Genomic DNA, 25,146 nt, shown 5'->3' on the forward strand with positions numbered 1-25,146 from the left:
CGTTTAGAAGATCAAGTACTTTAGTCAGATTGATCATTCTTATATACAGGAAATATACAGCTATTCTACAAGTTTTAGGGTGGACAATTTAGGCCTTTCCCGATTGAATGTGCACAACTTCACCTGCAAACTTAACTTTTTTAGTCAATCTCTTTTCAGCATAGTTAATAGAACATAGATAAATAACAACCTTACATTGTAGAAACAAAATGTGATTGAAATTTACCTATACATACTGATACGTATTGCTACATTAATTCAATAAAGTTTTAGACATTAAACACATTGTCTTGGCCTAATATATGTCACTGTGAATTTGAAACTAAAATCTTGTATATCTCATATTTTTCATGCAAATCTTTTATAATTATCATAATGGAAGTACAAAAGAATATATCTTAAAAACGAATATTTGTTTGAATTAATTTCAAAATCTCGTGAACCCGAAGAATTTCCGACCGTTTACGGAAAAGCGATAAACACGAAAATAGGATAAAATGACCACCCATGTCAGTCTAAGAAAATACAAAAAAAAAAAAAAAAAAAAAAAAAAAAAAAAATTCGTTTCTCTGCACATGTTTTGACTTCAAGAGAATATTGCACGGCCATCGTAATGTTCTGTTCTGTATTTCAAAATAAGGAGTCTTTTTTTTAAGATTTATGTTTTTTTATTTGCCTTTATTTTCACCTTCAACTTCTGTATTGCACATTTGATAACGTAGAATAGTTATCAATGTATCTTGGACTCGTACACATTTATTACGAATAAACTTTGTGCCAATGTGTACTCATGTATCTTTAAGTCAATCTATTGTGAACAGCAGGTTGAAAGAAATAATAATTCAACAGAGTATTAACATGTGCATTAAATATTTGATAACGTAGAATAGAGATTTATATAATGAATATGCATTTACATAATCTAATGTCCTCGTCAACCCCTTTCATTTGATATCAAACACCACTTTAGTCGCTCCAAGAATAATGGAGAAATGTTGTATGTTAACTAAAGCATGAGTAATTAGGGTCAAAATACAAAGAAGACAAAATAAAATACTGCTTCCAGTTAGTCATTTCTATTGATAACATGTACCAAAACGTACTCTTACAAGGGTATTTAAACATATTACAATACAGTAGAGTACAAAGTAGACTATATCTAGAATATTGTTCCAGCCTTGTAGCTTCAAGGTATTCCAATCTAAACTGATAGTGTCTAAACCAACCTCCTAATATAGTCACAGTCATATAGCCAACTTTTTGTTAGTCTATTTCTAGAGCTATTATCATTGTGACTCTATCAGTTTTCAATGCCATTGGGGCTGCATTCGGGGTACTGAAGCGCTCCTTACTGGTTCATATGCTCGCACTGGAGGTAGCACGGAAAGACTGTATCCATTTGGGGAAGGATCCTTCCAAACTCTGGCACCAATTCTTTTAAGCGATCCCATCCGCTTAGCTCAATAGGGATAGCGTCGGTCTACGGATCGCGGTGTCGTGAGTTTGATCCTTAGGCGGGGCTATGTTCTCCGTGACGATTTGATAATAGACATTGTTCTGAAATTATTCGTCCTCAAGCTCTGATTCATGTGTGGAAGTTGGCATTTACTTGCGGAGAACAGGTTTGTACTGGTACAGAATCCAGGAAAACTGATTAGGTTAACTGCCCGCCGTTACATTACTGAAATACTGTTGAAAAACCGCGTTTAACCAAAATCAAACAATCACTTAAGCGGACATACTCTTTTGGTCTTAAACAAAAACCCTTTCTCGTGGATACCACATCATTTTCCTGTTTCTAGTATCGTCTTATGTCCGTCTTATACCCACACAAACGCTGTTTTGGTTGGTAAGTAAGTATGCATTTCCTCATAGGTGACCCTAATAGGTTTGTTTGTCTCCTAAGGCCTTGTCCTTATGACTAAGTTGATTCTTCCATCTAATTAAGGTTAAACTGATGTCCTTTTTTCGTTGGCTTACCATCTCACTCCCTTATGTCTACTCTAAGATATCCATTCCATTTGCTCACTTGCGAGTAACGATCAGTTCCCAAAGAGTTGCCATGGTTCTTGTGTCTGAACTCTTATGACGGAAAGCCAAAGTTAACAGCACTGATTGATCATTTTTAAGATAAGACGCAGAAACTTCCAACTAAAATGATGTGCGCGCAGTTGATTTAGCACATTTCGATGTGTCGTCTTGACGCACGCCTGATCGGGGTATATTACCTCGGTCGGATTATGTTTCTTGGATCGAGGAAAGACAAGAGAAACAGAAAAAATACAAAAGTTTCAGTATCTCTTGAAATGTGCTAGCATTTTTATTTGATATACTTTATATATTTGATTTGTTTACCTACATAAATCAATACAAACTCGTCTGTGCACAATGTTACCTGTTTTCCTTTTGTAAAGAACAACAACAAAACTTTTATGTATGCGTCTTACAAAGCTGCTATGATGGTATAAGCATAGGACTTTTCTTAATTAAAACTTATCAAAACCTTAGTGTTCTACTATTGTTCTTATGTTACCCACGTTACACTAATTGGTGTATATTATTTTTCCCGCTCGAGATGGTATACCCCTTGAAGAAAGGACCAGCCTTTTTACCAACAGTGTAAGGAAAACTCATTCATGTAATTTGTTTGTAACATGATACGGATGACACGCAGTTCATGCAATATTGCAATGATATTTTTTTTATTTTATTTTTCATTTATACTCAAATATGTCAAAGAAACTGATAAAATGCCAGTTGAGTGCGCTGTCAACAGACAACTCTAGTTGCTATATAATCAATAAGAAGTTATCAAACTGAAACTTACAAACAGCTGTAGCTTTTGTCCTGTTGGTTTCTAACAATTCAGGTATTTGTAGACAAACTGCGACGTCGTCCATGTTTGCTTCTTGAAGAGCTTCTATGAATAATATATACCAGTTACGATTCTTTCGGTGTATTCTGTCCAACAGTAACGTTGCTGCTGCAATATTTCCACGGTTTGCGTATTCTTGTTGGATATTTTCACTGTCACTGTCGCTTATTACATCTTTAGCCAGAAGATGTGATAGAAGCTCGCAAGGGTTTATCATTTTACGAAGCTGCGGTTTGAACTTTCTTATGTATTCTTTCTGGTACTCGTGACTAATAAACTTGTAGCCTCTGATGTTATCAACAATGTATGTGTATCCTGAAATGATATACTTGCAGATCAATTGAGTAACTGTTTAGCATTAGTGAAAATTGAATTTATCCTATCAATGCAAATGCAAATGTACTTTATTGTACATTGATAGCTCCAGAAAGAGTTATACTTTGAAACTATAGAAAAATTACCAGATGAATAACTACAGATATATTTTACTTTTTACACATCTTTAGGGCAAATACTATATAAACAGAGTCTTACAGTGTGAGTCTTTGCCTATAATTATGTCTCTTATCACACAGTGGTGTGGGAGACATATTGATTTACTCCAGTCTGTGTGTGTGTATGCATGTGTGTGTGTATGCATGTGTGTGTGTGCGCGCGAGTGAGCGTGCGTGTGTGTGTGTGCGTGTGTTCGTGTATGTGTCCTTCACAAATCTTGTCCTCGCTCTAATTCAAACATTTCTCATTTGATCTTCACCAAACTTGAACAATAAGTCCTCTGCCAAGTTCGATAACAAGCTAAATCGGTCCAGGCATTTCGAAATTATGGCCCTTGAATACCGAAAATACTGAGGCCAGTGATACAGATCTTGTTTTATGTCTCTGTCACAAATCTTGTCCGCACTCTAAGTCAAACAGTTCTCATTCGATTCTCACCAAACTTTAACAAAATGTGTTTGCTAATATATTCTCGGCCAAGTTCGATAACTAGCCAAATTGGCCTAGGCACTAGGAACTATAGCCCATCAGTTACCTAAAATATAGATGCCAGTGATACAGGTCTTTGATATCTGTCTTCTGGCCTGTTTCGTCGGGCCCTTAAGGTGTTTCTCTTATTGCTCTGTCTTCTGAAAAGGCATTGAGTACATACGTTTTTGGTTCTTAAGGTTTGCTTTTTATATATTTATACACAGGCATTTTTGTGTTTTGCATGCCATGCCTTTTTGTTTCCATTACGTGGGTAAGAGATTCACCTGTATGGGATTACTTTTATTTACACTGTCCCGTGTCTTTGGAACATGGTGGGGGTAAGAGTGAGGTTGGGTGCGCACCATAAACCGGTTTAAGCTCCCCAGTGGTGATTTTGCCACTGACCGTTCCAAGGCGGTGCCCCACTGTGTTCCTTTGTTTGTTCGTTTTGTCCTAATCTGTTGGCTTTGTGTGTGTGCGCGTGTATGTGTGTGTTTGTGGTGCACGCGTCTGCGTGCTGTGGGTTTCGTTTCTTTTTTTTGTGGGGGGGGGGGGGGGCGGGGGGGATGGGGCTGCGTTTTTGGTACGTGGCATTCCCTGTTTGATATTTGTCTTTGTTTTTTTTTGGTGCAGATACATAATGGAGAAATAATTCTAATCTAGATAATTAGGCAGTTGTGGGAAACATGTGCTTTTCTCAAAAACTGCTCTAGTTGAGTAATAATGTGCAGTTATTTGTAGTAAAACAAATGATGCTTACCATTTTCCAGAAGAGCTTCTATGAATTTCTCCCATTTTCCGAGTTCTTCGCTTCTCTCCATTTCGTCTAACAGACTCAACACAGCATATTTTGGTGAATGATGTTTCGTTGCTGCATAGATATCGTCATGGTTTTCTGAAATCAGATTTACGCCGATGAGAGCCAATTTATACATTATTGTGTTAAAATGAACATATTATATGAAAGGTTACAATTAAGTAAGAAAAAGAAATAGTGAAACATTGATAAAATACATGTTATATTCTTACTCTTCTAATGTTATCTTTAATCATGTGCTATAGTAGAGGAACTATGTCGTTTACGTTGGACTATTCTACGTACATCATTGTATATGAACTAACCTAGAAATGACAAAGACGGTAGAATGTCATCGACAAGCAAGTTTTGAACTATCAACGGCTTAAAAATTCTCATCATTTCGCTGTATTCCAAACACTGGCTCCTCTCTTCCTCCTTCGAATTGGTATTGTCAGTAGTGACCGCCAAATTGCTTTTACTCTGTAATTGTGATCGTTTTTTTTATAACACTGTCTGAAGGTTTTGAAAAAAATTGTTTCATTTTTGACCACTTCTCTATTCTAAGAAAACCTACAGCGCACTCTTTAGATGCATTATCTGTAAGACAACCCAGACAATTATTGTTATAATGGCAACAAAATGTAACAACATATGAAAAGTAAGGCAAAAATTGCGTCATAAAAATATTTTACTCCAGAATTTCACGTCTTTAGACGTTTGTTTTCAGTTTTGTTTTGTGTGAAACCACATCGACACAATGAAAGGTCATCTGGCGACTTTACAGAATTTGATGGACACAAGGTGAAAACAAAACAGATGTCAATACAAGCGTTATTTTATGCACGTCAGGGCAAATATTTTCGAAAGTTGTTCCCCCTGGTGCTCCGGTTTTTGCAACGTCTTTCAGTACATATTTTATGTTTCCATGGATTTTGATTCTTGTATCATTATATGAGCATGTTGTGTTTTATGGGGATACTGTTTCATGTGTAAGGGATTCAACTGGAAGGGAGCAATTTATTTAAAGTGTCGTGTCATACAGAAATTTGATAGAGCTTAAAGGAGGTAGGTGCGGTGCCAGTAAACTAGTTTAAAATTCCCAGTGATGTTTTTGTTCTGACTTTTCTAAGGCAGAGCCCTACTTTGTTCGTTCTTCATATATATTTTTGTACTTTTTTGTTAATAATGCGTTCGTCTGTGTTACTGTGTACAGGTTACTGTATTCGTGTACACAGTTGCACGTACACATATTCTTATGTGAAGTGCTGTATGGGCGGCTGCGTTCTTTAAATGTGACTGCACCTGTTTGACTCTTGTCCTTGCTTTTATATTGTCAACATCCCCTATACAGCTCCGTTCCATTAGTGTTCTGAAGTTGCGTCATTTTCCTTCATCTTGAACTTATTTGAAACAATAATTATGAAGTAAATGCTAAGTGTAAGAGTCTTTCATCCATCTTCCTGTAAATTTACTTTCATTTTAGCCCGACCAAAAAATTACAGAGTGCAAAGACAAAATAAAACATACAAACAACGAGGGTGGACAATATAATGAAGCACCACATATAAAAGGTCAGTCAGTTGCAAAATAGCATAGTAAGGAGAGTTTGAATCGGTTTATACAGAATAACTCACGTCATTCTTAATTCCTACATTGTACACATAACACAGGGCTTTGTAAATGAAAGTTATTCCCGACAGCTTAATCTCAGGTTATTATTTGATTGTCGTCATTTTCATGCATAAACCCAAACTCAGATCACATCTTTTCTATATTAGATTAGACTACTGATATAAAATTATGTGCTATATAAACGACAGAGCTTCTTTGAAAAAAAATATAAAAGTGGAATTCCATAAGTCGCAAAACATTAAAGTAATGAAAATGTTGTTGCAGGGTCAGTTCATGGACGGTAGTAGAAATGCATACTGACGTTCGCGCCCCTAGCCTAGGGTTGTGCAAAACTCAACATCTGTACATGTTACAAGTTGTACTTTGGACCTTCAATGACACATAAAGTATCAACATTGAAAGAGACGTTTAGTCCCCAGTTGAATTAATGGGCTTTTCCGAAACGGTAAAACAATTGGCAGAACTAATCAAACTAAAGGTAAGAGAGGAGATCTGAAGTTACAGAGCCTGCATATCACTGTCAACAGAAAAAATAAAAATCAGTTGTCATACCAAAAGGGTGAATTAACAAGATCAAAAGCTATGAAAGTTAGAGTATTGAAACAATTAAAAATGAAATATTCAATTAAAAAGCTGAGATCACCTTTCACACAACATAAAATGGCGTGCCGAAATAGAAAATAGCATCGAAATATAACAGCAATATTAGAATGTACATGGAGACGTTTTACAACGCCGCCACGCATCATAAATGACGTTGCCTGCTGTGATAACAAAATAAAATTGGATACACTTGGAAAACAGTGTCCCAAATGAGCACAGCGTAATAAAAGATAAAATTCCAACATATTTTTATCGATTGACCTCCAGAATTATCTTGGTCTTGGCAGTATTTAAGTGTAACTACTTTGTAAAGAATTGTATATGTCGTTTAAACAAATATATTGTTATTGCATTTATGTAATGAAAAATACCTATTGTAAGGGCAAATTATTTGCATTTTTAAAAGGAATAAGACCTAATTTCGTTTTAAAGGCTAAGGAGTAGGCCTTGAGAAACAAAAATCAAACAACAACAAATCATAGAAAGAAACAGTTGATTGACATGAAAATTGAACAGCATGTAAAACACGTATATTACTTTACGAAACAAGTGTCAGTATACTGATATAAACATTGAATTCCGGAAAAGGACTGCCTAAAGGGGATCCACTTCCGGACATTAAACGCCTTTAAAAACTCACTACTTTCAAAGAACAGTTACACATGTTCGTTTTGATGCATTTGCAATAGCATGCGCGTGGTGAAATTTTGCATAACAAGGTGGAACACAGTTTTCAGCAATTGTTTATCTTTATTTCTTTATAAAAGGTATTCATTTTCAAAAAGAGACAACTTTTTTGGAATACTTTAAGTACAAATGGCATTCATTTTTAAAGGGAGACAACTTTTTTCGATTATTTTAAACACAAATGGCTTTCATTTTCAAAGAGAGACGACTTTTTCCGATTATTTTAAGTAACCGTCGAAAAAAGGTTGTCTCCCTTTGAAAATGAATGCCATTTGTAAAGAAATAAAGATAAACAATTGCTGAAAACCGTGTTCCACCTTGTTATGTGAAATTTCACCATGCGCACGCTATTGCAAATGCATCAGAACGAACATGTGAAACAGTTCTCTGAAAATGGTGAGTTTTTAAAGGCGTTTGACTGTCCGGAAGTGGAGCCCCTATAGGCAGTCATTTTCTGGAATTCAATGTTTATATCAAAATACTGACACTTGTTTCGTAAAGTAATATACATGTTTTACATGCTGTTCAATTTTCATGTCAAACAACTCTTTCTTTCTATGATTTGGTGTTGTTTGATTTTTGTTTCTCAAGACCTACTTCTTAACCTTAAAAACGGCTCAAAAATATCGACATGGTATACATCTGCAATTGGAGAGCAAAACCAAACTATTGTCGTGTATAAATGTTGTACAATTCAAAAGAAAAACAGACTTTACAAAATTACTGGCTAAACATTAGACAGAGGAAAGCGCTGTGGCCGCAATTCATTAGGCAGCGCAATCTTCACGAAAAACATACCTTACAGCTGTTAATGCAATAATTACATCGTATTAACAAACACTATCTTCCAATAACAAAGCTAGAGCTGTCCGTAAGACAGCCAATGCTTGACTATTCGAATTATTGACCCGGAAGCAGGAAAATATTACCCTTGATGTTAAAATATTTATAGAGTTTGAGTGCAGTACCTACATTAATTTTGGAGAAAGTTACTTGCATACAAAACTCTAACCAGAAGTTTCAAGTTCACATGGGGACATGTTTTGACCAAAATGCATGTTAGAGTTATGGAACATGATGCAATCAACTAGTTTTGAAAACAAGAAGGCAAATGTGAAGTCTTAATGAATATATGCATTTGTTCTGCAGACAGTAACTTGCACGCAAAACTTAAACCAGGAATTTCTAAGTCCAAACTGGGGCATAATTTGCCCAAAATACAAGTTATGGGACTTGACATAGTGAAGTTGGTAACTGATCTAGAAAAGAAAAGAATAGGTTTCAAATCTATATGCCTTTGCATACAGATAGATGTATGTACTAGCACGCAAAACTTTAACCAGAATTTTTTAAGTCCAAAAGTGGGCATAATGCAGGTCAGAGTTATGGAACTTGATGCTATCAACTAGTTTCATAACACCAAAGACACATGTGAAGTTTCAATTTAATATCTGCATTAACTTTAGAGATAGTAACGTACATGTAAACTTTTAACCAGGATTTTCTTAGTCTTAAAGGGGGCATAACTTGTCCAAAATACATGTCAGAGTTAAGGGACTTGACCAAGTGAAGTTGGTAATTGATCTAGAAAAAGAAAAAATAAGTTTCAAATCTATATGCCTGATAGTAACAGCTGTATGTACTGACAGTCTGACATTCAAAACTTTAACTAGGATTTTCAAAAAGTACAAAAAGGGGCATAATTTAGCCAAAATGCAGGTCAGAGTTATAGGACTGCTTTCAACTAGTTTTATAACCCCAAAGACACATGTGAAGTTTCAATTCAATATCTGCATTAGTCTTAAAGATTGTAACTTGCATGTAAAACTTTAACAAGGATTTTCTAAGTCCAAAAGTGGGTATAATTTGATCAAAGTACATGTCAGAGTTATGGGATCTGACCCAGAGAGGTTGGTAATTGACATAGAATAAGAAAAAATATGTTTCAAAGCTATGTGCCTTTTAATGATAGCCATGCGTACTTGCATGCAAAACAGGGCAAGTAGAATAGCTAGACTATTGAAAAAAATTCAATGCAGTGAAAATGTTGTTGCCTTCATATTTATAAGAATATACGTATGGTAGAATGATTGTAAAATAAACGGTGATGACAGGTGCCTTTACGTGTATTATTTCATCACGCGCGGGTAGAACCACTGACCTTCCGTATGCTAGCTAGATGTTTTCTTCAAATGAAGAATTCAACGCCCCGAGTGAAGCTCGAATCCATATCGATGTGGGGCAAGTAATATGAAGTCCGCGACCAGTATCAGAAATAAGTTGTATAATCGGTCTTTTGGAGTGGTAAGGAATAGTTCTATTATCTGACAGGCTTAAGGTAAAATGGTAGATAAGTAATATATAATATCAAATGTTCACTACCTTTTTCGAAAAATGTGTAGGATTCATTTTGTTTTTGTTGTGACGCTCTTCTTCGTCAATAACCGGTATGCTCTCATTTAAGTCGGAGTCGGTGTTTGGCTGTAAACTATCTGCAATCATAATAAAAGAAAAACGCTGCTGTTTTACTTCACACTAAAGTGCTAAATATTTAAAATAATGGTTGAAAAAAAACTGCATTATTGTAAAAGCATAAATGGTAATACTTTTAAAAAAAAAAATTTTTTTAATACAAAGTATATTAAACATTTTGTTTTTAATGCTTTACAAAAGTCTTAGAGGTGTAAAGTACGCTTATTCCTATATAATATATTGAATTGAAGGGATTTAATCACTGACAGCCTATATGTTATGGAAACACATTAGAATAAATTGTTTGTACTATTCTTACAACGAAAATCGAAAAGCGTTTGTAACGCTTTACTCAAGGTAAACTACCTTGATAATAAATATCTATAGCGGTATTGGTAACGACGGCAGACAAATTTTTCATTGACAAGGCGATTTTGGTTCGATTCCTGACGCGGGCATCTTTTTTTCTGCATTTTGTATTTTTAAGATAGATTAGAAACAAAAATCCATAATCTAATGTTAATAATATGACCAAACTTTAATTTTAAAGAAAGATTATTTTTACTCAAAACCTGGGGGTCAGTGCCTTTAAAGCCCCTTTTCCTAATAAACACAGTATATGCTCATTCGCTTTTCGAAACAGATTTTTCTTTATCTTACTTTTATGTGCATTGATAGAATATACATGTACTACCACATCCCCCAGTATAAACACACCGTCCCTATTTGCCAAACAATCCGGTACCTTTTCAGATTGTTAATACATATATATGTGTAACAACCATATATACCAAATTATATTGCCAGGCATTACATGTACATCCCATTCTGTTTGCCAATACAATAAAATAAATTGTTTTCATATTGTCAATATGTACACGTACGAAATTCAATATATATATATATATATATTGTCAGCATGTACATGCGCTACTGTACACCCCAGTATAAACGCCACACCAAATTTCTTCACTAAGGCCTATTTTGTGAAATTAAGAAAGGGCCATAATTCTAAAACAAAATAACCACAATAAAAGTCCATTATGCATGTTCATCTTAACATCAAGGTTCTTCATCTCTGAAACATTCAGGCATAGCGTTTCAGTAGTGTTTGAGCAGTTTGACATATAAAATTTTTCTCTATATTCTATATAGAAAAACTATCAAATGGCCATAACTCCCGTAAAATAGCCACAGCAACAGGTCCTTCCTTATAGTCATCTACACGTCAGATTTGTATTCTTTGATTTGAAGCATATCAGGTTACATAAATACCCTTTTTTTTCAAGATGCATTCACAATTAACAAACTGAATTTCAAGGTAATTTAGAATAGTAATAGTATCAATGAGGCGACTGGCAAACGCGACTCAGTATTCGTAAAGGAAAAGAGCAAGCATTTCCATTTAAATGCATATATTTCTTTCCTTTTTGTTGAAAATAAACAATGAAACTTACAAGTATCTGTAATCTCTGAGCTTTTGTTTTTGTACAATGCAGGTATTTGTAGACACACTGCGACATCGTTCATGTTAGCTTCTTGAAGAGCTTCGATAAATAACATATACCAGTTGCGGTGTTTTTTGTGTATTATATCCAGCAGTTCTAGTGCTGCTGCAAAATCACCGTGGTTTGCGAACTCTCGTTGGATATTTTCATTTTCAGTGTTTCTTATAAGACCTTTAGCCTTAACGTATGGTAGAAGTTCGCATGTCTTTATCATTTTGCCAATTTTTGGTTTGATCTTTCTGATGTATTCTCTCTGATACTCAGGACTGATAAACTTGTAGCCTCTAATGTTATCAACAATGTACGTGTATCCTACAATATTAAAAGACTTGTTAACAACTAATTGGGGAGAGGTGCTGCATTAGTAGGCAAAGGTTTGTTATATTATTGAAACAAAGAGGTAGAAACCCAGAGGTCGCCTAAGACGGAAAAAAAACACGAAAATTTTGCAGGCTCGGTTTGACTGAGCCTGTTCGTGGACGGTAGCTGAAATGCAAGCTACTGTTTACGCCCTCTAGCCCCGAGGGAAGAAGAAATCAACATTTACACATGTAATAAGTACTAGAATGTAATTTAGAGACACCCGCAGATGTATTCATACGGCGGTGCACATGGAACTTCAAGGATGCACAGTTTGCAATTGAAAAGCGGCCTGTGGTATCCAGATAAAAATGGCTTTACTCTAAACAAGAAACAATGAGCAGACCTAAACAAACTGGAATTTAAAGAGTGTGGATTTGTGGTTATGGAGTCTGTATATCACAGAAACTGCCAAAAGACAAAATCAAAAAGCAATCACCATATCCAAGGCGTGATTAAACAATACACAAAGCTATTTAAGTGGGAGTATTGGAACCACCCAAGCCGAAATATACAAGCTGAAAAGTTAAACAGTACTCTACTACAACACTAATGTCATGCTGAACAATCAGTATAGATCGAAATAAACAGACTCAGATATTAATGAGGTAAGCAATATTTTAATTTTCAGACACATTGTAGGCTAAAATTGAGTATGAAATGTCTAATCATTTGATTTTTTTTAAAGCGAAGTTGAACAAGAAATGCTTACCATTGGCGCTGAGAGCATCTAAGAATTTCTGCCATTTCCCGAGTTCTTCGCTTCTCTTTAATTCATCTAAGAGGCTTTCAACAGACTTTTTTGGTGAATGATTTCTCATTTCATATATATCGTCATGATTGTCTGTAAAACAGTAACGGAGATAACAGAACAAATCCTGTAATGCTTTATATTAATAACACAGACCTCCGGATTTGACTAAAATTATATTTCTTTCAAATTGAAGTTTGGCCATGTTATGAACATTGAAATATGAGTTTTTGTTTCTAAACTGTTTTAAAAATTCCAAATCAAGACAAAATGACCACGTCAAGAATCAAACCCTGGACCATCGCGGCAATAAAGACATTTTCATGTTGTCTTACCCAATATCGTTATAGCAGAATTAGTGAATTATGGCTTCAAAATATAGATTGTTATAATCGGGACAGTTTATCGATTTTCATTGTAAAAAGTAGTAAAATCAGAAAATTATCATGTGTTTCATATAGTTTGTCAGTAATTGAGTATATAATTATATATTCGATGACATATATATGGTATTTACAAGACATTACTACAACTTATTTATTATCAATTTTTATCCCGATTAACCGAAGATAGGGCTACTTTTGTGGCAATTAATCGACTTGTGAAACCTTGCCGATTCCAGACTCTACCAGTTTGTGATTTCTCTATATAGTTATAAACTATATAGCAGGTTGCGCATGCACAAAATTAACAAAAATGATGTAAAACATTTGTACAAAATATGTTTATCTTCTTTCTTATCTCAAGTAACTTTCAATCAATCAAGTCTCTAAAATATGCAGCTGATACCCAGTCTAAAGCATTGCAAGAAAATCAAATCATTAAAGCAGACCTAGGAATAACAAGGACGGTAGGATGTCTTCTACATTCAGTGTTTGCACAATTAGTGGTTTGAAGATGTTCACCATTTCACTGTATTCCAAACATTGGCTCCTTTCTTCCTCCTTCGATATAAAATGTTCAGTCTCTGATTTGCTTCCACACGGAACTCGTAACTTGTTTTCTTCATCACCGTCTGAATGTTCAGGTGGTGCCGGCAATATACGACTGGGGTCACGTTTCTTCTGAGAAAATCAAAACAATTCTTCATATGTATTCAGCCTACGGTAAATCGGAGTAAAGATGATGAAATGAATAATATTATTCACTTGCAATGGCAGGTAAATAAGATGATATTTATGTTGCATAAGTATTTCAATATTTGACTTTTTCAAAGTCCAATCTAGAATTACGGAGTCAAAATTGTCAAGGATAAATACCATATAATTATGAAAGAACCTGCATTTAAACCTTTTATTATGCTGTTTATATGACTTCAATTATTATCGCCCAAAATATGCGCATATCCTCTTTGTATTGATGACGCATATCAGTCATTTCTTACTGTATGTTATGAACAGATTCAGTCTAACGATTATGTTTGGTAGCATTGTCTGCTTCAAACAGAATCGTGTTTAGATATTTTCTTGACTGATACCAATCTGAGTCACTGTCAACAGGGAGAAAATGGACATGCAGAACTGGTGAATATTAATGAATGTGTTTAATCGAATATTATCAGCGTCGTGTACATCATCAGCATTTAAACAGATTAAACGAAAGTAAATACAAGTATGATACTGTTTCTTATTGTTAACTTTACGGAAGCGGACAGTGAATTGTAAAATGGTAAACAAGGATGGATAGTGCATAATCGATTGTAAGAGTTGTAAGCCTATTCTAGTATATTTTTATGTATTTAGTAGCAACAATTATATATATTCTATGCACCAGTTCCTTGTTTGAAAAGGGTGATGGCTCCATTTCGTCTTCGTTGATAAAGTCATAATGGTCCTCTTCGGCAATAGGTTTGAGATGATGTTTTTCGTATGAGTCCGTGATAGACTCTACATTACCTGTAATTATGAATGTAGTGAGTGAAAAGCATCAAAGTGCTAATATTTGCAACAGTTATTAAATAGGCAAGCGTACGAAACCAGACAAACTGATATTGAAGTGGCATTATGTGCATTTTTCTGCACTTTGTGTAATTTTGTGATTTTGAAGTCAAAGGGAAGTAACTCCTGCGTGCAGTTTGACTTTTCTAACAAAGTCTGCCCCAATCAAAATAAGAGAGTCATATTTGGAAACTTATTATTTTATACTGGTTACAGGAAGAGTTTGGTATATTGGGTTAAAAGGTTAAAGGCTATAATTTCCTTCACCCTTTTTACCCACACATCTATTTGAGCTGGATTTTTACTTGAAAAATGCGCATAATCCCACTTTAAGTTAGATGAGTACTTTTTATGCTCCCAGATAGGACATGCAGTATGTGTAATACCGTTATAAACATTATACTGAACTGAAATTTATTAACAAAAACAGCGAAGAAAATATCATATATATGCTAGTTATCAAATTGGATAACTTTATATCAGCATTTAAAAACAAATCAGCAATAATTTGGAATATAATAGGATGTCAGCTGTTTTACTTATTCTTTTTGCAATTTCCTGTGTATCAGATTTTCCAAACTTGGCTTTTTACTTTTCCTACAATTGCAACTTGCCTGCTGAAAAACGATTTGTCGTAACTACCACTTTTTCACTTGTCGAGAAAATCGAAGTTAAGGTTTCAACTTTCTAAAACATTTTTGTTATAAAATCTTTTTGAAAACTCCAAAGCTGCTAACTTTGTGTATATTATAGGCAACGTCTGCCCTTTTAATTTCTCTTCCGCGTTTGTTTTCAGACAAAAGTTTGATTTAACTGCTTGTAGGGACGACAATTTCTCATAGAAAGTGTTCAGTATGATTTGGACTTACGACATTTAATTTTTTAATGCAGAACCCAAGTTTTGGACGTACGACACTTCAGATGTAGCAATTTGTATCAGGTGACAACATTTTGTTACTTGACTGGCTAATTGTGACAACATTCGGGTACTTGATTGGCTGATTGAGATAACACATACTGTTTCGATAAAGGTGGTTATTATATGGATATACGACATTTTGATGTTTTAGGTAAGTAAGGGATGTGCCAGGACATAAGGCATTTCAGATCTGCTTCAGCTGCATCAGTATCTCAATTTTGAAACAAAAATGAGATACGACAAATCATTTCTCAGCAGGCGGACTGTATATTCACCGACGGATTCCTTTGGTTTTTTAAACCATTCGTTTTGCAACACAGTTTCCTTTATTTCTGTACTTAATATTCCAGATGGAGGTTGGCATGTTCTCCTTTTTTGCCATGGGCCCTGATAAACAGAACTTTATTTCATTGTTTAGCAAAATTAGAACATCTCTTTAAAAGTTCAGATATGCATCTATCTAATTGATTTTTATCACATTTGATATAAAGCGACAATGCTTAATTGCGATGATATGTCCACTTGCAAAACTTTAAATATTTAATATTGACAAATTATATAATATAATATTCTGCAGTAGATTAAGGTAAATTGACCATATATGAATATATAAATATATCGGGAAAAAAGATTGAAGAAAATGCCTTTTTTGATATTACATGGTTTAATTCAGTAAAAATATAAGTTAAAAATCTCAACCGGTTTCACCATTAATATGGATCTTGTGTTCCCTTCTAAGAAACAAATAACGAACGCCGAGGATAGCATAATGAGCGTAGAACTCTCAGGAACGGATGAGGAAAACAGTAACCAGTTTGAACAACATATGACAAGAAGTATAGAGGACATTACTGAAGTTCTAGGTAAGATATCACAGACATTGACAAAAGTATTGAAATTTATGACGGAAAACGTACGAACAGAACTACCAGCAGCCCAATCGTCAAACACTAAATCAGAAGCATTAACAAAAACACTGAACGCCATTAATCAGTTAGTTGATGAGACACGTAAGCAGCAACCGCTTCTGATGGAACCAAATCAAGTTACACTTGAACAAGAAGCATTGAAAATTAAATATTTTTTCAGTAATATTTGGAATACGAATCTTGTAAGAAGAAAACAAGAATTTTGGCAGCAACTGCTTAATGTAAACCAACAGAAAGTGTATGAAAGTTGGAAAAGCAGCACACCAATAATTTTACCTCAGAAATTACAAATGAATGAAATCTGTGGAGAACCTGATGACCAACGCAGAAAGAGGGAAAAACAAGTCCTTGATAACTACCGTACAGAAATAGAACTATTAGAACTAAGATCACAAAGTCATGCAGAATGGGTGAAACAACTTGATGAAGAAATGAGTGCATTATTTAGTCAGAAGACGAGTGGAGGCAGAAAATTAATTCTTGAGAAACTTTGGAAGGACGAATGTAGTCGTGAAGAAGAGATATCTTCTGAAAGATGGCAGGACAGAAATGAAACATGGCTTAAAAGGTATGAAAATTCACTTAAGATTGAATACGAACACAAAAACCCATTTATCAAAACTGACAAGCTAGTATCTGAACACCAGCCATTACTGAATGAAAATCGCAGGCCTGTTAGCAGAGCATTTGACAATACTAGCAACAGGTCAGCTGAAAGAGCACCACGTAACCGATATAACAACAGGCCAACATACGCATCTGTAGTTAGAACCCAAACTTCAGAGGGAGCTAGACAACAATACAACAAAGATCTTACGTCCCGAACAGGTAAAAACACAACACATATTGGTCGCCAGTTTACGCAAAAAATTAACAATAATGGCAACCAAGATAGACCGCAAATCAATTCTAGAAATGCCAGGAATTATCCTTACCTTGGCTTTAACAATTACAGGCAGAATTCACAGAATAATGGTCGATATACAAATCATTCAACAAGATTCGAAAGTCGTTACACTCCTCGAGAAGATACACGCAATAGTAATTTTTTCACAGGCCGGCCTACCAGAACAGAACAGGGTAATTGTTAATGAGGAACCAAAGGCTGTGGATAGTCAGGTAATTTACATATCATTAAGAAAGTTAAACGAATCTGAATATAAACTTTTAAAGAAAGGTTTAAAGTTCACACCGACACCAGAGAAACGAAATACGGAAGAATTAGAAACAGACATACAGGAATTTACTACAAGATCACGTTTAGCAGAGTTTTTTGAAGGCTAAGAGGATGATGATGAATCAATTGTAAGGAACAAAAGCGAATTTATCCCCCCAAAAGGAAGAAATGTCTCTTTAGATCAATATGTAGAAAGTCTTGATAAATTTCCCAGATCAGGTAATCAACAAAATACTAAATCTAATATATCAAAACTTGAGAGGAATGCTCTTAAGAATTTAATACATGATGACACCATTATAATAAAGGAGGCTGATAAAGAAGGTGCTTCTGTAATAATGGACAAAGAACATTATAAACAAATGGTTATAACAATACTTGATGATCCGGCATATTATGAGAAACTTAAAGGTGAGCCTTCAAAATCTGACAGAATGAAATACAACAAACTGATCGTTGAGTTTCAATACTGCCTTACAGATAAGGAAATAGATTATCTCCAAAACTTTGAAGTAAAGGCAAGTAATTTTTATTGTCTATCAAAGGTCCATAAAAGCAAACAAATAAGTGAGTTATGTAAAAAAGCCACAAAAGAATATGTTGAAGTCACAAATGTTACAGACTTGAAATTAAGACCAATTGTTGCTGGTCCAACGTGCCAAACACACAGACTCAGTAATGTTTTAGATATTTTACTGAAGCCATTTACAAAATATGTTCCTAGCTATTTACGCGATAGTACAGACTTTCTAAACTCTCTTCCAGAAAGGATTACAGCAAGAACAATTCTAGTGTCTTTCGATGTTGAATCTATGTATTCTAATATACCGCATGTGTTAGGACTGGAGGCATTACAGTACTGGTTAAATCTATATCCAGAAGAAATACCTAAACGTTTTGATAAGGAATTCATCACGGAAGCAGCAAAGTTAATACTTATAAATAATACATTCTACTTTAACGGAAAATATTATAGGCAAATAAAAGGTACGGCCATGGGGACAAAATTTGCACCAGTCTATGCTACACTAGGTATTGGTTATCTTGAAAACAAATTATATAATGACGTTTCTTCTACATTTGGTGAGGAATTCAAAGACTATTTCAAATTTCACTGGAAACGCTTTTTGTGGACACGTTCTATTAAAGACCTAGAAATTCTAGAAAAAACTGTTGAACAGTCTCAATGAAAATCTGAAATTTACGATGGAGAAAAGTAACACTGAATTACCCTTCTTTGATGTTCTTGTAATAAAATCAGGCACTTACTTAGAAACAGATGTTTACTATAAACCAACAGACAGCAAACAATACCTCTTATTTAATTCTTGTCACCCGAAACACACAAAAGAAAATATTCCGTTTTGTCTTGCAAGAAGGATATGTGCCATAGTTTCAAATACATACCGACGTGATTATCGACTTTCAGATCTAAGAAGATATCTTTTAGCCCGCAGTTACCATTTGCCACTTGTTGAAAATGGCATTAAAATGGCGCTAAGAATTTTGAAAAGTGAATTAAGACAAGTAAAAGAAAAAGATAACTCTCCAACAATTCCATTCGTATCGACACACAATCCCAAAAATTTGGGATTTTTTTAGTATCATCAAAAATAATATACCAATATTAAAAGCGGATGAGAAAATGAGAAAATCTTTAGACAAACACAATTTAATAAAGAGTAAAAGACAACCAGCTAATCTTAAGAAATTATTAACACGCGCTAAATTTGATGACGAAAAACAAAAATACAGAATTACGAAATGTGGCAGAGGAAACTGTGGATTATGCCCTCGTCTCCTAGAAGGGAACACATATACGTTTAGAAACGGTAAATATTTCAAAATAAATTTTCAGCAACCTGCGAAATCAAGAATGTGATATATGTAATACGCTGCTCTGGTTGTAAAGAAGATTATATAGGAGAAACCATCAATCTAAGAAACAGAGTAACATTACATAATCAACATATAAGACAAGCAGACGCGGCAATACTTCCAGTAAGCAGACATATAGCAAGCTGTGCAAAAAACTGTATACCGATATTCAACATATTCCCAATTTACAAGCCGAAAGAAAATAATAATACCTTCGGAAGATGAAAGAAACATATTTCATCAATCTATTTAAACCGTCTCTGAATGCGAAATAATTATTACTACTTGTATAAATATTTGCAGAATCTACAAGGACGGAATTTATGCATTATTTCATATTTTATATTTTTTCAATGATGCTAACGACAATTAAACAATATTCATCATTTACATAAGCGACGTCATTATTGGTAACGTCGTTGCCTGACGACGACGTCATAAACATTCTCCTGAAGATCCATATTAATGGTGAAACCGGTTGAGATTTTTAACTTATATTTTTACTGAAATAAACCATGTAATATCAAAAAAGGCATTTACTTCAATCTTTTTCCCCGCTATATTATCCATATTGTTCAACAACAGTACATTTTGGATATATATGTGTGTGTGTGTGTGTGTGTGTGTGTGTGTGTGTGTGTGTGTGCAAAATAACGAGTAAGAGGGTAGGCCTACAGCTTATTGGACATACGCAACTTAATATCAGTCTATTAAGTGTGTTCATTTAAAATGCAGAAACGAGGACCACAGTATAAACAACAAAAACCTGAATGAACAGAATGATGTTTACACTGCAAATGCTTCATACAATAAAAGATCAAGTAAACAGTTAAATGTTCAAAATAGGACCGTAACTCAAGTAAAAATAATACATAAAAGTCCTTATAAATGCACATGTTAAGTTTATGTTGATGATATATATTGACTTTCTTTTCATTTGGATGAAACCTGTAGGTGTAGTCAAGTGCACAATGTTCTGACGTAGTTATAATGTTTCAAAGTACAGAAGAGTGTCGACGCTCTAGCACAAACAATCAGACATGAAAGTCGCAAAATCATATGCATATGTCATGCATGTTAATGGCGTATACCAAGTGATACATCAGTTGGCTGCCAACTGTAAGAGGGGTCGAGTAGACAATGTTATAGTGTATATGAACTGATAATATTTCAAGATGAAACAAGAGCTCCATTAGGCAGTGGATTATTTCAGAGGAAGTGAAAGCAAAATTTAAAGATAACGCAAAATTTAAAGTTTTGTTTTGTGTGGGGAGGTGTAAAGGCTAGAAACTAAATGAACAACATATTCTTCAATCTTTGGTAACTTGTGGGGAGGGTGTCAGGGGGTGGATGGAAGCAGGGTCTGTGGTGACAGAATACGGAATGGAAAGGAACAAGAAACTACCTGAAAACAATTGGGTTATGGGGCAAGCAATGGCGGTGAGCGGTTGAGAGAGGGGTAATGTAATGTAGAGTTTTTGACACAAAAACGTAAAGAAAATAAACGATTTTTAGCGGGGGCGTGGAAATAGATCGGAAATACGAATGGGGTGCAATGTAGATTCTGCCGTCTGCACATCATCTCATCACCCTCTGCCTATATTCAAAGCTTCAATTCGATGCCTTTAATATTTAGTAAGTTACATGTATTCTCTGGACACAAAATATAATTGGCTTATTTGACCTTACTGTAATTTTACCTTTGACCTACTACCCTGGTTCATGCACTCAGCACATCATCTTATCATCATCTACCTACATCTGAAGTTTGAAGTCAACAGATACCTTAAAGCGACTAACCCACACATTGTGAATTGTAATTTTTAAAATAATTTATCACCGAAAGGCAAAATTCCGCAACTGCTTCATATAAGTACATGAAATATAATGGTTTGCCAGTTTATAGTTTCCAGAATTACGGGAATATTCGATTTTATTGCAGTTCTTTTGATGTACTTTTTAAACCGTTACAACGCTTTATTTTGTAAACATTGATACAATAGAAGGAGACGCGACAGTATTTTTAGACGTTATCACCATGTTGGCAGCAAATTTAAAGTATGCACGTAGTTTGATGGGTCAATTTATATACTCGTCTACCGAATAGGGAAGTCAACATGGTTTAGTTTGCCTTATTTAGCAAGAACCACTGTATATCAAACAGAATAACACTACCTAAAATATGGACCTTTCCATTATTAAAAGTACACAAACATCACTCGCCACAGAAATAGGTATATATTGTAAGAAATTAAACCAGTTGCGATTGGTTAGTGTCTTTTATGTATAAAACATGTATTCAGTAAGTTATAGCACCGCTTTATTTGGATAAGTTCAATATTAAAAGTACATTTACACCCGAATGCACAAGGTATATCTATGACCATTTGACATTTGACATCGTTTGATTGGATTTAAGGTAAAAAAGCTAGATCATTTAAGTATTGAAAAATGGAACCAGCCGATGGCGTAGAATTCGAGCCTGTAATCTTAAATGATAATACGGAGGTCAAAACCTAATTCATTGCCTATGAGATGCCGTCATCTGGCGAAAAATGTCACTGGCAGCCTGATCTAGCTCCACTCACACCTGTTCCAGTGTACACCAACTGCAATGGGCAAATTCAGTTAGCTGCATATACCGCAGACTCAGATCAAATATCTTTTCTACAACCTAGCTACGAAAACATAGGTGCAGCATCAACTTACGATTTAACCTTAAATCACGACGAATTCATTACCGCTCAAGACGAAGATAGCATATTAATTGAAAATAGTCAGCCTGTATCTAACCAACAATTCTTCATACAACTTGATAATTCCCTATATAATCTTCCAAAAGATCTGTACGTTGAAAACTTATGCAACTGACTAAAGTAGACGATGGCAATATCTCAATGTATCGGAATACTTTGTTGCACAGAGCGAGGCAATATGATTCATGCCCCCTGGGTGTTCTTGTGTCCCGTCGCACTACGAAACTCGAAAATTGCGCCAAGAGAAACGCTAGTGACTGTTTTGCTTTGCAGGAATATATTAATAATGGCGATCCTAAATTAATAAGTGCTCTTTTTACAAAAGAGCCGAGGAGCATTAAATCAGAACCATGTGAAGATATTTCCACAGAATGCTTGCCAAAATCTGTCATGGTGGTAATTGCACAAATGAAAGCACAAATAGGAGAACTTATTGTTAACATTAGAGATCTTAAAAAAACGCAGAGCACAAGACACGGAACGTGTTTCCATCCTTAAAACAACGAATCGCAACAATGAAATTAAGATAAATAGCATGAAGAAAGAAATATCCCACTTAAAGGAAATTATCAAAGAAACATCGAATTCCGATGGTAAAGACGCTTGATATGGATACTCAAATTGTAGCCAGCTCTAACATCGAAAATACAACGTCATCGATCTTGAAAAATAGAGATCGCCCGCCCTCGGAAAATATGAAATCGGGGTATCAAACTGAGGCCCCTGTCCAAAATGAAACAAATACTGATGTAAGTTTCAAACCTAACAAAACACAAATACAAAATAAAATGCAAAACAGATTACATATGAAAAATAACACAAGTAATGACATTAGTGCTCTGTCGAACGAAACCGTACATGATGAAACCTTGAAAGCCAGCAAGACCGATGGAATAAAAAACATTAAAACGGTAATAACTGACAGACACAGCAGCCCCTCACCAGAATTTAGCAGAAATAAAAAGCACCAAGGATCAAATAATACCAACCCTTGGGATGTCTCACCAACGGCATGGTGGTTAGATAGTAAAAATGACACTAGTGCTGATGATAAGACAATAACCCCCGACTATCAAAATCAGACTGATACTGAAGCTGTCTTTGAAAGTATTGGTACCAGAAGGCAGACCGACAACCGTCGTGCAGAGCAGTCGAATTATAATGATTGTGCAGAAGAACCTGTCTTCGAAAGCGTTAAAACACGGCGCACACAGCGGTATTATGCAAGTGGTAAAGACAGACGTTCCAATAGTGCAGGTTTGGCAGATTTTCTTGACTATTATAATATAAAACCTGCTCATCAAAACTTATCATTACCAAAAATGGCGCTTTAGCAGCTAAAATAACTGTGTATAAAAACCAGTGTTATATGATGGAAGACAAATCAATGGGCAGGAAAGATGTACTGCAAGAAATGGGTAGCTGAAAACAGATGGAGAGAAAACAAAAATGGTCGATCTAGCACAGAAAAATATTATGATGACTAATATCACCCATTTTGTAGTGTGTTTTTTTATATTAGTGGACAAAATGAATGATTTAAGTGAAAACAAATGTAACATTTTAACTTGGAATGTGAGAGGAATTATGTCCTCTGCAGGTAGTTTAAGTACGCTGCTAGATAAATATGACGTAGATATAGCTGTAGTTACAGAGCATAAATTAAAACCACGTCACAAAGACTTTATGAATACATTGCATTCAGACTATCTCTCCTGTATAACATGTACTGAGTATGATAACGAAGTGTATTGCTGTGGTAAAGGGGGTGCTGCTATCCTTTACAGGATAGCGTTAGCATTTACAATTAAGCTTATTGATGGCATCTATCACGATCGTATTACAGGTATTGAAATATTAAGGAAAAATGCTTTATCGGTATTTCTTTTTGCTGTGTATATGCCCCCAGCAAATTACGATTTTGAAGAATTTACAGATTGCATTGATGTCTTACAAAGCTTATATTTTCGTTATAACCAGGCAGGTCTAGTGATTCTGTCTGGCGATTTCAACATTGACCTGAAAACCGAGTACTTAAATAACCGACAAATAGCTTTTACACAGTTTTTGGCAGAAAATGAAGTAACTCCTGCAATCACATCGGGTTGCACATATACTTTTAGACCTTGCAAAAAAAATACTAAACTGCGTTATCGTAAGTAATCATCAGCAAGACATTTTGCACTCAAACATCATTTTTGATGATGAATTATGTCTTGTCTCTGACCATCTCCCACTTTTGTCTGGTTTTGCATTCCCTGTAGATGCGTATACCTCTGTTACGAACCCCAGTATACAATGGAAACAAGAAATATCTTTAAAAATGATGGTCGGCGAATTGTAATAAGGAAAGAAGTTTATGAATTTTTCATCTAACATTCATCTTTCATCTAACATTTTTCAAATTGCAAAACTAAACACCGCACTTTAACAATTTAAATGGTTTTCTTTTAATTTTTCGCAAAGGTTTCGTAGGGTTGCAATTTTGTTTCGTTTATCCTAAGACGAACAATTACAGCAGTAGTTTGATGAAGATTCATGAAGCAGTTCATGAGAAGAGGTCATTAAACGTGTTTATATTTTTAGCTAAATTGGTCCCTATCCCCATTTGTAACAAAATAGCAGGAGACCTTACGATATTGTTACACATCAAGTTTGATAAAAATCCATTACATTTAGTGGTTAATGCGAAGAAGGGCATATCTACTTTCAGCTATGGTGGTCCCTAATAGGGCCCAAGTTCCTATATAAATAAATTTGGAAGAGGACCTTATAATGATGCCCCAGACCAAGTATGAAAAAGATCCACCAAGCTGTTCATGAGACGCTGTATAAAGGCATTTTTAGTTTTAGCTCTAGACGCCCCTGAAAGGGATCAAATGTCCCAGCTGAAGAAA

At 34.9% G+C, this 25,146-nt stretch overlaps 1 protein-coding gene across 1 annotated transcript in view; it reads right to left on the reverse strand.

Moving 5' to 3' along the window:
- Nucleotides 1-25,146, reverse strand: part of LOC128554729 (uncharacterized) — a gene marked incomplete at its 5' end in the record, with an annotated part of 40,444 nt that overhangs the window by 9,993 nt on the left and 5,305 nt on the right. Inside the window, 9 exons of the mRNA XM_053536042.1 lie at nucleotides 2,828-3,190; nucleotides 4,602-4,736; nucleotides 4,964-5,120; nucleotides 9,945-10,054; nucleotides 11,492-11,854; nucleotides 12,615-12,746; nucleotides 13,486-13,717; nucleotides 14,424-14,548; nucleotides 15,785-15,896. Coding sequence (XP_053392017.1) covers nucleotides 2,828-3,190; nucleotides 4,602-4,736; nucleotides 4,964-5,120; nucleotides 9,945-10,054; nucleotides 11,492-11,854; nucleotides 12,615-12,746; nucleotides 13,486-13,717; nucleotides 14,424-14,548; nucleotides 15,785-15,896 — 1,729 coding nt within the window. The remainder of the gene's footprint in view (nucleotides 1-2,827; nucleotides 3,191-4,601; nucleotides 4,737-4,963; nucleotides 5,121-9,944; nucleotides 10,055-11,491; nucleotides 11,855-12,614; nucleotides 12,747-13,485; nucleotides 13,718-14,423; nucleotides 14,549-15,784; nucleotides 15,897-25,146) is intronic.

The sequence above is a fragment of the Mercenaria mercenaria genome, unplaced genomic scaffold, assembly GCF_021730395.1.
Source record: "Mercenaria mercenaria strain notata unplaced genomic scaffold, MADL_Memer_1 contig_690, whole genome shotgun sequence".
In the NCBI taxonomy this organism is placed as follows: Eukaryota; Metazoa; Mollusca; class Bivalvia; order Venerida; family Veneridae; genus Mercenaria; species Mercenaria mercenaria.